The sequence below is a fragment of the Larimichthys crocea genome, chromosome XIII, assembly GCF_000972845.2.
Source record: "Larimichthys crocea isolate SSNF chromosome XIII, L_crocea_2.0, whole genome shotgun sequence".
In the NCBI taxonomy this organism is placed as follows: Eukaryota; Metazoa; Chordata; class Actinopteri; family Sciaenidae; genus Larimichthys; species Larimichthys crocea.
Window position 1 is genome coordinate 28,960,798 of NC_040023.1, and position 14,054 is coordinate 28,974,851.

Sequence of the window (14,054 nt, forward strand, 5' to 3'; positions counted from 1 at the left end):
GGGGTGAGGCCTGGTACAGCACTAGGCCGGAGAGGGGGCAGCACCCAGGCCAGGCTAGGCCTCTGCATCTGCCGCCTGGATCACACTCTCAGACACAGACACACAGAGTGGGCAGAGTGGACAGCTTCACGGTGACTGGTATTTTGTCCTACACTGGTAACGTGAATAGCATGTACTGTGTGATCTGAACAGTTTGACTGCCTTTACTGTATTACCTTGTTTACAGCAATACCTCCTTAAAGACATTCTCTTTACATTTAAAACATGGCAGAAATAAAACATGACTGACAACATAGAGGGCTCGCTACTACCACACACATGGTGGCTAGTTGTTTGTTTTTTTAGGATGCTAAACAGGCATTTAGCACAGTTTATTAAAGAATCAAACTATTCTGAGACTAGTCTACAAGCTATCTTTTGAGGAGCAATGTATTGTTCTGATCAGAGGTCGTCATTTGATTGGTTGCCAAGCTTTAAGGGGGTGGGACCTTACATAAAGCTAGGGTATGGATACATGAGAGTGGCATGCTGCAGATAGAGGAAATGAGCAACTTTTCATTAAAATTTTGATGGACTATGAAGGTTGACCTTGATCCCTTAAGTATTTTGACATCAGCTTATATGTGTTGACCTAAATAAAGTGAAACAGACTAAAGAAGAAAGAAGAAGAGGTCCAGAGCAGACAGGAGCCACACAGAGCAAGCGACACTGTAGTAACCGTAGAAAAACTTATTGAGCTTACCAGGATTTCAGATATTTCAGCTATTTCCTACATCTTTTTTTCCCGTTGATTTTATCAGCAGGTAATTTACCATATGTGACAGCCAGTTAGTAGCTGGTACATCCATAAGGCTGAGCAGTTATTAATCCCCTAGACCAAAAACCACCTGTGCCATATGTGTGTACAGGATTTTATGAAATTGGATTGGATGCAGCTAAAATGATACCATCCCTTATTTTGGACCCCTCACTTCTCTGGTCCCTCAAGGATCAACCCTGACAAGCTGTTGTGCAATTGGTCAATTGCGTTAAAACTCTGTGTAAATGTGATGCATGGATTTACTTCATCCTTGCAAGTGACTCCACTGATTGCAGCAATTTCTATGAAATGAACTAATTTTGCGAGAAAAAGCTTGTCCGACCAGATGCTCCCACTTTCTACACCGAGCTGTTTATCCTAGCACAGCATCAGTTACTTCCATTATTTTTTTTATATCTTACAATAGAGCGTGCTTTAGACTGTTTTTCATTCAAGATTTATGCAGAATGTATGCAGAGGATGAAGGAGTATATGTGCGTGGGTATAGTGGGAGTGAGGGAGGGATGTTTGTTGTCTGGGTGAAAGAAGGTGGGCCTGGGTTATATCAGGGCCATTCTCCTCAAGCGGCTTAGGCAATTGAAAGCAGGGATTTTGCACATTCACTCAGAGGGAAAGCTGATAAAGAGTCAGGGAGATAGGAGGGTAGGAACTCTGCTCTCCACTCCCTTTGTGAGAGACTCAATCTGTGCTCTCACTTTTCATCAAACTTTCTTTCCCTCTCCCCTGAGTGAGCTGTATAGTAGAGGAGCATGCAAGGAAAGACATGACATTTAACTGCAGCTCGAGCCCACCGTCACTGATACCGCAATGGAGAGAGAACAGCAGGCCAGAGGGGGCATCGCCATTTAACCCAGGAGAGCATCAGGTCAAAAAAAGCTGCTTATCTCATTGGCAAACTTACCTATTAAGTGATAACAGCTAATGGATTGTACACACCATGCTGAATGTGTTTACTGTCACCATGTCTACGGGCAAATTCTCAAAGAATGGAGCAACTGCTGAAACTACTTTTCTGTACCAGCATGATAGCACTTTGGGTTAAATTCATCTTTCCATGCAGTTTTAGCCTAGAAAACACAAAATATGTTGGTTATCTCAGTGCTGCATTCTACACAGTCAGACACAATATATTACAAACTGTGTGGGACCTTCTGGCACACTCCTAAATTGGTCTGAAGTCAGTTTTAAGGACGAGGATAGCTTTGTGTAGATGAGTAATTACACATATGAGTAAACAAAAATGTGTGCTTCCCTCAGGGATCTATTCTCTTGACCTCGTCTGTTTAACATCCACACGCTTCTACTAGCTCAGATTATGAGTTATGACCATAATGATATGACAGCATGCAGATTTATGCACATTTCTGACAGTTTTTATGGTGCCAAAGAAGAATTATCAAAAGTCAGCACTCATGCTACAGTAAGTCATGGACCACATCAGTCCATTATTAGCTGAACTAATATTAATATTAGCTGACTTTTGCAAAGTTTTGTTTGTACAGAAAACAGAATGATACTGTCACATTATCTTGATTGACCGTAGGGTTTTGTGCATCTAACAAAATAAAAACATATTTTAATGGTTAGTCATCCAATGCCCCCCAAAAACTGACGACCATTGACTAATTGACAAAGTAATGGGCCATGGACTAAACTGTACCACTTGAAACCAACCAGGTTAATACACACACACATATTCATGGATGATATGTGTCTTTATGTATGGCATAAAATATGGCATCTTGTTTTTATTTTATATCTTGCTTCATATGTCAAACATACAAGTACTTTGATTTCCTTGCTTATATGCAGTGTTGTAGTATATGGACCCCCATCATATCCTGTTAGCCTAGTATAAATTATTATATTGGATGTGTTAAAAAGTGTTACGGAGCATGGTTTTATTTGTCAGCATGGAGCCTCCCATCACGGAACATAACAGTGATTTGTTGCTGAGGCTGAGATCATACACACATTTACTTGCCATTCACCTCATGCATTTGGTAGTCATAAACAGAAGGCCACAGATCATATCTCTAATTTGCAGAATTGTTCATACTTTAAACATAGAGGATTAATCTTACAGAGGGCTCTCAAAACACTACGCCATCTACATTTTCAGACATGGTTCAACCATGGTATCAAAGTCACTCAGCAGGGCCACCAGCCACCCACTTTGCCCATTCATCAAACAAACAAGAACAAAAATCAAGGTAGCAGGCATGAAAACAAACACATATTAATCAGTACTGTTAGCAATGGATTCTTGCTTGTTCTGTGTTGGTCCCGTGACCGGCTTATATGACGTAGGTTTTCAAAAGTGGAACATGTTACCAGCTGCGAGCTTCTTATGCTGTTCCACCTCAGAAACCAGAACGGAAAAGACGGGCAACCCACTCAGAGAAGCGAGTCGACCCAAACAGAGCCTGGTTGGGGCTGACTGTCATGTACCCAAGGTAACGTCATGACCAAACAGCACATCCCACAGTTTTCTGGGGGCGGGACAAGCCGCCTGGCAGGGGAGCCTCTCTACAGTGCAGACCAGCACGGTGCCATGCATACACTGTGTGTTCGTCCAGTCTAATCGCAGCTTTCTGACCCTTTCTGAGCCACATCTTCTCAACTGGTCAACCCTACACGTCTCCTCTGCTGGTTTTTTAAAGAAACAACACAATTCTACACTGCATCTCTGAATCTTGAACAGTTCTTTGTTATGCTTAAACCAGTCACCAGATCTTGATGTCAAATAATTTAAATAATATTTGCATCTTTGAAGTCAAATGGGTAAAAATATGTGAAAAAAAACTTAGTAGCTAATTTAAGTGATATTAGTAAGCATGCGGTAAAAGTAAGCATGCAACCAGCCAACGAGGGACAAATGTCAGCTACTAAAAAGATTGATTGAAAGACTGAAAGACTGAGATGCTTGTGGAATTAAAGGGTCACTCCATCCAAAAAACAAATTTTCTTACTCACCTCTAGTGGTATCTAGTCACGCACAGTCTTGAAATATCTGTCTTTGACATTTCATCACCACCTGAACATGATGGTGCACAGTGTGTTTCTGTAAAGTAGCTTGAATCTTTTTAGCAACTGAACATTTATTTTAAAAACCACTTCATAGTATGTCTACAACATGATTTTTATTACATTTCTGAATTCGAAAAAGGTTGTTTTAAGATGATTTGAAATTGCACCACGTGAAATGACCTCCTGTGAAGTTCAAACAGGAATCAAATGCATAATTCATAGTCATTTTCTTTTTAAGTAAAACATTTTAGTGCTATAAATTCAGTGGTATCTGCATTTTATTTTTATTTCAAAATCAGATTTTCACTTGAGTATTAGAGTCAAATGAATAGAGCTATGTGTTGGTTTCATATATTCTTTCAATACTGTGAACACCAGAGAAGGAAAATTCCTTCATTATATCAGGTGGAGGCAGAAATGTCAGAGATTGATATTCAAACACGGACATCTTCATGACAAGATGCCACCAAGGTTTCTTTCTTGTATTTCTCGTACTCAGGGTGAACTGACCCTTTGAAGCAGCTTAGACTATAGCAGCTAGTTATTTGTGTGCTTCATTGCATTGTTCAGATGCAAGGACATATACAGTCATACATATCATGCTTTCCAGGCCCTATAATCATCAATAACTAATGTAAATATGTTGCATTGTCAATTGCTTTGGAAGAAATGCTTAATTAAATATGCAACATATCTCCCATTGTGACATGCATTGTAAAGGATATACGCCACCCAACTATCAGAATGAAAACATTCTGGGGTTTTTTCTCAGTCTATGGATGCCAACTAGTTGAGAAGATATGGCATTGATCTGGCAGAAGGAAACAAAACCAAACAGGCAGGGTAAGCTGCCGAGTTCACATTCTCATTCAGTCTCACCCATGTGATCCACTTCAGGTGTTCTGGGTGGGTACACTTACCTGTTCAGATGTTTGTGGATAGGGAAGGAGGGAGGGAGGGGGGTGTGAGGGGAGGAGGGGGGTGTATGGGAGGATTTAGGGTGCGTGGAGAAGGGGCAGCATGCAGGAGCATCATCCTCATTCATTAATCCCATCACTCAAATCCCGCTCTGCCCATCCTGCTGGACTCGACTAGTGAAGCATTTGGCATCATGCACAGAGGCCCCCATGCATGGTCATGGGCCTGGTCAAAGAGCAAGGTTGACCCCCAGCAAAAAAGTGGGACTTGTGCTAGAAAAAAGGGGGGCAGGCAGAGGCGTCTACCTTGCTGCATGAGAGCTCCAACTCCGAACCAGAAACTATTTAGCAGGGTGAAATTGTTTTCCACTACATCCGAGTCGGGGTTGCAAGGGTGGGGGTTATACCACTCGTAGGGACTAAACCTGTGACAATTAAGAGAGAACACACACATATATATGTTTACTGCAGTGGCATAAAGACACAAGAGTAGACAAAAAAAGAGACCAAGAGTGGTTGTCCTACCTGGGGAGACAGGGGGAGAGAATACAAAGGTTAGTAATCATGTCCAGAGATGAGACACTGCAAATCATGCCATGTGACACTTCCCCAACCAATAAACATGTCTTCATGTACATACCACAGATTTCTATGCTGTTAATTGGATTAGTAAATTAAGAGTTCATTACATGAATTACTGTAAGATGTTGATTTGAATGTCTCCACTGAATAATCTATTAGTCAAAATAAAACCTCAAAAATTATGGCTCATCTGCATCTCTCTCTGTGTGTTTTTTATTCTGATAACATACAATACTTGGTAAGTGGGTTAGAATTAACACCACTCATATTCCAAAAGTTACTGTGCGCGTAGGAGTGCTCATATCAAAGGCAATTCCCTCAGTAATTTAATCGATGGGGTCTGAAAATAACTCCATTGTCAGCCGAGAAAAGAACTAATAATCCTCATAATCTTGAAGGAGCATTAATATTCAGCAGATCAAACGGTTCATTCCCATCATGCCCACGCTGGCCCGGCACTCCCCCTCACTTGACGCACTCCTCAAGCAGAGAGATTTCTCATTTATTCATATTAAATAAAAGTGACATTACATTAGTAAAGGTTGATTGGTCTACAATTAAGCATCCTGACCTGATTTGGTTTGTGCTGGAGTGCAGGGGGAACCAGGGTCTTATCTTGACTCAAGCTGTTTAACAGACACAAGGGTTTGACTAATCAAATTGCAATGCATAATGTAGACTTGTCTCAGTGTGGCCCTTTTTACTGTGCTGGGAGTCAAGAAGGATAACCTCGAGTAGATGTAACATCTGCACAGAGGATAATGCAGATGAAACTCCAACTCTGCCGTGTGTCAAGGTTTTGATCCATTGTCCTCTGGGTAAAATACAATGAGACTAAGTTGAATCCTGCAATACACTACTCTATATGAAGATATATGGCTGTATCGATGAAGTGACAGCATCATAACTGCATCCCGTCATTGACTAATGGGCTTCACCATTATAATGTGGTTAGCGGTGGCATTCCTTTTCACCCCTACAACAGTCAGCAGGATATTGTGTAGTGTAGCTCAAGGACCTCTGAATGTCCCCTTTATTTCTGCTTTAAGAGAATCTTTGGCCTTAAATCAATCCGTCTGCTCACTCAGTTTGCCCCAGATTTTCTTGCTTGTCAATTTGCAATGCCAAATTGAGTTGAACTGAACTGCGACCTTGCCATGGCGTATGCGACTATGTGACCCAATCACTTGCACAGAGGTCTCTGAGAGTGTTTCCTCCAATCATGTCGTGAAAAGCCAATTACTGCTCACTATGAACATGGATGAGCGAAGTTGTCAGCAACGTGCTGGATAATGGGAGCGGCTGGGTGGACTGGTTGGGTCAGGGAATGCTAAACCAACAGCATTTACAGAAGACAACACAGGTTAGCTGCTCAGCCCGTTTGCTGTCATTTTGATCCAATTACATTGCCCTTACATTATCTCAGGTCATCTGTGCTGCAGAGGGAGAAACTTTGAGCAAGGTCAGTACAGAGATAAGCGCAGATGAAAAACCGAGGGATTCACCAGCAGCACAGAAACAATGTGAGGCTGTTATCTTTGTGCCAGGGCAGGGTCATCCTGCAGAAAGCTCCAGCGATGATACACATGATAACGCCAATGTCAGAGGAGATGAGTCAACAGAGTCAGAATGTTCCTATTTCTCTGTCACAGGATGTTAAACTATATATGTCTACACATATTTGTTATTATACATTCTGTACAATAAAGGAAATAAGTGTATACTATATGTATACTAAACACATTCAGAATGCTGCTGCTACAGTCTAAACAAAGAGGTGGAAAAATCTCTCAGATCTTTGCACTGGCTATCAAGTGTGTCATAGGGTAGCAGTTGAATTACTGCTGCTTGTAAATCAAAATACATACAGTATTACTGTCTTGTATGACCCTTCTCTGCCTCAGGTGGCAGTTTGCTAACCATTTCCAGAGTCCAAATTAAACATAAGGGCGCAGCATTTAGTTGTGATGCACCACAGAGCTGAAATAAATCTTCATAAGACTTACCAAGTTTAAATCCAAGATGAAAACACTTATTGTGATTCACTTACATGTTTCCCTATCTAGCATTTATTTAAATTAATTTCATTTAAGATGCTTTCTGCCCTTTCAATTTGTGTATTTTACAGTTTTTATTTACCTTAACTCCCTACACTTCCTTTGTGTATGATTTGCCTTGTTTTTCACCACATGCCATCCGTTTGCATTGATATTTTCCAAGAGACATGGAACAAGATAAACCACAGGTGCAAATTAATTTGGAAATATCGAAAACAGACATAAGCATCACTGTAAAGAATGACCTACAGCATCTAAAGCAGTTTTCATGTCTTTATATGCTGATTACCATACTATAGAGAACAGATGGAAATGAACTGCTGCCTTGGAGGTAGACAGAGCACTTTTAAAAACGTTAAACATTATGGTGTGCCTTGGAAAATGTTTAACAATAATGAAAAGTGCACACTGAATCATTTGTTGTGGTCAGATTTGTTAACTCTGCAAATATTACTATGTTTAATGGTGTATCTGTTTTGTATATCACATGATCGTTTTATTAGAAATCTGATACCATGCAGTCAAAATCAACTACATAATAAAATGTGGCTTCTACATGACGTGTTTCAAAAATCTTTGGAGCATGCCTTTTAGGAGGATCTCATTTCTTTTAAAGGCTCAATGAAATTAGAACTTTCTCTTTGCTTATTAAGGATTAATACCACAGTTGTGCTTTCAATTTAACCCTAACCCACTTAGATTACTGCATTGGATGCAAAAAAAAAAAAAAAAAAAATTCCAGCTACATGATTAGGGCTGTGCCTTTCATATGAGCACATACTTCATTCAAAGACTGAGGACGGGCAGATTATACTTTGATGTGAGATAAGAAAGACTTTGCACACAGAGAAATATTATAATTTAAAACTAGAAGTCAACATTATGAGTCATAATTATTTCAAGAAAGACAAGGAATATCCTGATTGATTACTGTCACTAAGCTTACATCTGCTTCCCACTTAGGACATTTGCTTGATGTGTAGGATGTAGGTGATTAGATTCACCAAAGTGTAACAAGATGATAATGCTCAGGCTTTAGCAGAAGTGTAATGTACTATATAAGTTGTTTTTTTTTTTTTTTCTGCTGTTGTTTCATCACCTTCGCCAGAAGCAGCAGCAGCTCTATTGATGTCATTAGAGGGAACATAAAAGCAATAACAAGCGGTAACATTAACATCAGTAACTGGAGATATCAGGACAGGCAGCAGTGTAACAGAGTAATTGTGTGGTTTTAGCTGTGCACCCATGTGGTGTAGGCCTACACATGGCAAAGAGGAGCTGCTCTGACTCTAGCACTATGAACGTCAGTCCTAGTATTGAGTCTCTGTCAGTGTCTCACTCATACAAACAGTCAGTCACACAGTACAGCACAAACACAAGCCTACACTGATAAAATGTGTAATGTATACACACACATATATAAACAGTATATAAATTCACAGTGGAACTAAACCTTGTGGTATTACGTATTGCCTGTCAGATATATGTGTTAGACAGTTTGGTCTCACAAACATTTGTGAAATGAGTGAATTAATTAGTTAACATACAAATGACGTATGTGAACAGAAGGTAAAAGAAATACATTTCTGCACCATGAAAGGATTAAGTGGAGGACATAGGAATCTGAAACACATGCTCACTCTAAAGATACAGTATCCAATATGGCAGCTTGGTTAGTGGCCCTACGCTTTAAAACCAAATGTATGTAAACCATATATCCATGTATTGTTATTTCTGGATGCATCCGTCCAGCCTAATGTCTGGCAAGAGCAAAGTTCAAAGAGTTAAAGAGCAAGAAAAGTTCTCATATGGAGGTGGTTGGGATGGATAGATGGCTCAAGCAAACAGAGGTCTTTTACCCATGAGACTGCTGTCGGTGACCTTTGCACCACCAAAAGTCAGTGTTGACTTCTTTTTAACTAAACACAACTTACCTGATTTAAACATTATTAACTTATTAAAAGTAAAAGTAAACTAAATTTTAAAATTGTAAAATGTATGAATAAAAGGAACTTCTTGAATTTGAAATTTGAAAGTCTAAAAAATGTTTATATATATTATTACAAATTTGGCCTAGACGTTGCATATTTACTGACTGCGGAGCCCTGCACATGTAGAGCTGAAGCTAGGGAGGCACTTAGTGTGTCTGAGTTTGAAGCATAGGGTCACTGACAAAGCTGCCGTTTTTGATGAGTTTGGAGTGAACTACTGTTTTAGTCAACACGCTGTCCAACAACACTGGCAACACTGTCAATTTATTACATTTCTTCTATCCATATAAAACATGACTTGTCAAGTGCAAATACAGAATTAGTGTAATGTTGTTTAGCCAAAAAAAACTTGGTGTCAGGTAGAAAACCAACCAAGTGCTTAGTCTTTTACCTATGACATTGACAGGTCCCCAACCTGAGTGAATTAGTTTTTTTCTAGCCTTAGCTAAGTATTTATTCAACCCATGTCTAACCTTAGATCTGTACCTTACACTTGTCAAGCATTCCTTCTGCCTAAACCTAACCAGACCTTTATCGGAGCAGTGAGAGATGAAGATATATATTTCCTCCATATCTGGGTAATAAAAATCATCACACATTTAGCTGATCCTATGGTGACTGTTTGAACAGATCAGTTCACTCACTTACCCCTCGTGGTATCCTGCAATGTCCTAGATTTTTCAAGTTTAAATAGTATGGTAGCTCACCTGTTACCCACCCCATGTATCAAACTGCAGTCCTTACTGCAGAAACCTGTGGCCCTTTGCTGCATGTCAGCCCCTACGTCTGTTATGATTCGGTGCTATATAAATAAAACTGAAATGAATTATAAATGTACTTGTTACAAAATTCTGTCATGGTGAGGGATGTATCTCCATGTTTTCTGTTCACAAAACGTAATCCGCCTCAGACTTCTCATTTCATGAAATTTTGTCAGACTGTTGTGTGCTACACTCTACAGCAAAAACATGCAACTGTAGCCCAGCATGCATTTGTGTATATAGAGGAGAAAAGAAGGAATAAAGTGAGGGGGAAATTTATACACTTACCCAAATGCGTACTTATTGTGATATTAAATACAGATAGGTGCATATTCTGAGCCAACTTAGATGACAGTTGCCGCTTTTTATTCTCTTGTGTGATCATATCGCCAGTAACATCGGAAAAAAAACATACATGCGTTAACCGTAAAACTGTTGAGTCATGGCTACAAACGAGCTGATGACATCCAAAAGTTTTAAAGTTAACATGTACTTTTCTTTCTCTTTTTTTCTTCACCATGCCTCAAACAGCAACTACAAGCAAGAGTCACTTAATCAAGTGAGCAAGCCTTCAGAAAATATTGGCCTAGATTCATCAACCAAAAGGACTTGAGCAAAGACACTAAAGGGAAACAACCGGTACAAATAATGTGACATATCATTTTACCAGACAAAGCATTCGTGATGTCAGCCACATCACACAACTAAACTGTAGAGAAGATGGACAACTTGAAATGCTCTACACTACAACTCAACATAGCTCCTACGTACCATCACTTTCGCTAGTTCAACTCTGAATGAGTTCTAGAACTTTTGAGAAATGTTGCAAAGCATGTTTAAAGAAATGCCTGTAAACTCTGCAGTACTCCTTACTTGGGTTCAGTTTCTTTGTACAAGTGCAATGCCATGTGAACTTCGGTGGCACAGTTTAACTGCAGTGAGAGACCTGAAATTGCAGGTCATAGCCCCACTTATAAGAGAACTTAGGTGCAGAAGTGAGTAGGGAATCCAAAGCAACTACAGAAAATAACCCTAAAGGTAAGGTTTTATGGGGGGGGAAAAGGATGCTGACATCTGATAGCAACTATTCTTGGTGCTTTGAAAACCTAAACTAGCCTGGACAGATATATTTGTCTGTATCGTTATGAAATCTCAGCTGCTATGAACACCAGAGTGGGTTTGTCTTGACAAAGAGTATAGATAGGTTTGTCACCCCAAGCAAAGGAGCAGAATCAGAGTTGACTCCACCTTTCCCCACATCATGTCTAATCTGGTGATGACAGCTCAAAACTCCAATAAACCAGCTTCTTGTAGATCCATATGACTTCTGTATTTGCTAGTAATTGGAGACTGAACCAAGACGAGCAGAAAAAAAGTGACTATATCTCTCGATGTGTTTGAAGCAAGGTGAATGAAAACGAGAGAAAAGAAAAGACGGCATGAACTCGGAGACACTGGGGACAGTGAGGGAAAGGTGGGAGAGGGGCAGCAGTGTTCACATCGAGCTCGACACATCCCACACACACTTACGCGCACATATCCATGTGAGTGCACAACCTTTCTGCCGCTCGCACACACACACACACACACACACAACCCTCAAAAGGTTGATAGGCCTACAACTTCTCTGCCTTAGTTCTGTGTTCCTGCATATGTCTGTCTATTTTCTGATACCAATGTGAGTAGAAGCAGGCCCGGAGTAACCGAGCAGCCTTGCCAAGTGCCAATCTGAAGATATTCTACAAGCAAAGAATAAATTCTTTATGAACATCTAAAAGTGGAAAAGGCAAATATTCATGTGATCCTTCATGGTTAAACACATTACACAGCAATGACGTTGACTCTGAGCTCTGATACAAGACCATTGATTAGTGTCAGCGCTGCCACTGAGTGCTAAGCTTTTACTATATGCGAGTCAGTGTGCTCTCATGTAATTACAGAGATTAGCCTGTTGTTAGTCAGATGGGCGAGGCTGAGCAATGGCAGCTAAGCATGTGTCTGACTGTGTATGAAGCTGTGATCACTGGAAGTGACATGTTACCTGGCTATGACAAACAGCACACAACTGACACCCAAGTAAGCCAGCAGAATATACATCCAGATATCGGGCGAGAGGGGGTTGAGGAAGGAGAAGACCCCAGGGTTGGTCCCGTTGGGTTTGCGGTACAGTATACTTATACCCAGCGTCATGAAGGGCTTGGAGAAATCGATAACCTTCTCGCGCACATATGTGATGGCGAGGGGAGCCACTGCCAGATCAGCTCTCTGTCAACAGCAAACATAAAGAAGGAAGAGAGATAGGCCATAAGTCAAGGGCACAGGAAGCATTTAGAGGCAATCAAATTAAGAAAACAGGGTCTTTACACACTACAGAGTCTGTCCTGAGGCACTTAGCAAGAAATTTAAAGCCCTCTTTTTCTTTCAAGCCATCAAGTATATTCCCACTACTAAACTCACCTCTCTCTCCAGAACCTAAATCAAAGCATTCTTTTTTTATTGAACTTTCTTTTGTTAAGATGGTTGGGAGCTGTAGCCTATTATGGTACTATATTTAATATGATGCACTGGGAGGTACGGAGACATATACAGGACAGGTAGCTGGTACTTTGGGAGACTTACACAAAGCTCTGCAGGAGGAAAGATCACCAAGAGTACTGCTAGTTTTTCTTTGGTTCTTTGATCTGTCTATTAAGATTAAACTAACATAGCTAAACTTTAGTGCAGTGTCTGAACCACACTATTATTTATCGTGTGGCATTGTGTCAACTTGCACCACATTTCCAAGACACAGAAATCATATCAAATTCAGTCACAACAACTCCTGGTTGGAGTGGCTGGTTGGATGGTGGGTCGGTTGTCACTCTTGTTCTCAAGTGACCTGAAAACAATTAAATCATCTGTGTCATTTTAATACTTCTGACATTCACAATGTGGGCAGCTAATGATGGTGGAGAAGAGATAGAATCAATTAACTTGAGAGTCTGGCCATTTTCGTTTGTATTTTAATGTCACTGTATTCTTTTCCACTGCAAGAACTTACAAGCCATAATTCCCATTGAGGGTTTCACTACAAAGTTCTTTACTGCAGACCAGGACATTTTGGATATATGTCAAAAGCAAACGCATTTTTATACACTGTTTGATAGTGAGTGATTCTGCCCTCTGATGGCTTCCTTGCCCCAATTTATTATGAGGACTTGGAAATATCTGTTTTTACAACATTCTTCATTGATTTTTCTCTGATTGCTTGTTCCTTTTCTACAATGTTTCCTTCTTTTTGTCCTGTCTGATCGATACAGATGCAGTAGTAAAACGACAGCCGTGCTTGTTTCATGTAGTTATACTTGTGATGTGACAATACCTGCTTGGCGGCACTTTTGAGCAATCAACTGAAAGAAAGCAATACCAAATTGTAGTTCCAGGAACTCATCCTCAAACCAAGCCAAGAAAAAGTGGAAGCAAACGCAGAACCAGTGACATGTACTACATCTTAGGCTGAGTTTTCTCAAGAGTTCTGCAGTGGAAAAGGCTTGCTTTTTTACTACTCTGAACACAGGCAGCTGTTTGTACCAAAGTCTGATACTGAATTAACATTAATGTGATGTTTCTATAGAGTTATTATATATATTGTATATAATGCCTTGTTTGGCAAGCACAGCATTTGTGCTTACATGTGATGTGTGCTTTAGTCAGATAGAGAAAGGATATACAGAGCCTGTTCAGGAAAGTCATGTAACCATATCTGTGCTGAAAACCATATTGTGCTGATGTTGACAGTTAATAAATCTCGGGCCACATTGTGACTATAAATGCTAAACATTCACAGCAAGGTCAAGTGGTTCATTTCTCAAAGATATATCCTTTTTGTCTTATGAAGGTTGCCATATATCACTCGA

At 40.1% G+C, this 14,054-nt stretch overlaps 1 protein-coding gene across 4 annotated transcripts in view; it reads right to left on the reverse strand.

The window, feature by feature from the left end:
• Positions 1 to 14,054, reverse strand: part of grik2 (glutamate receptor, ionotropic, kainate 2) — a 260,242-nt gene that overhangs the window by 50,987 nt on the left and 195,201 nt on the right. For all 4 annotated transcript variants that reach the window (XM_027286830.1, XM_027286828.1, XM_027286829.1 and 1 more), the window contains 2 exons: positions 12,200 to 12,423; positions 5,074 to 5,192 (listed from right to left, as the gene is read on the reverse strand). In XM_027286830.1, coding sequence (XP_027142631.1) covers positions 5,074 to 5,192; positions 12,200 to 12,423 — 343 coding nt within the window. The remainder of the gene's footprint in view (positions 1 to 5,073; positions 5,193 to 12,199; positions 12,424 to 14,054) is intronic.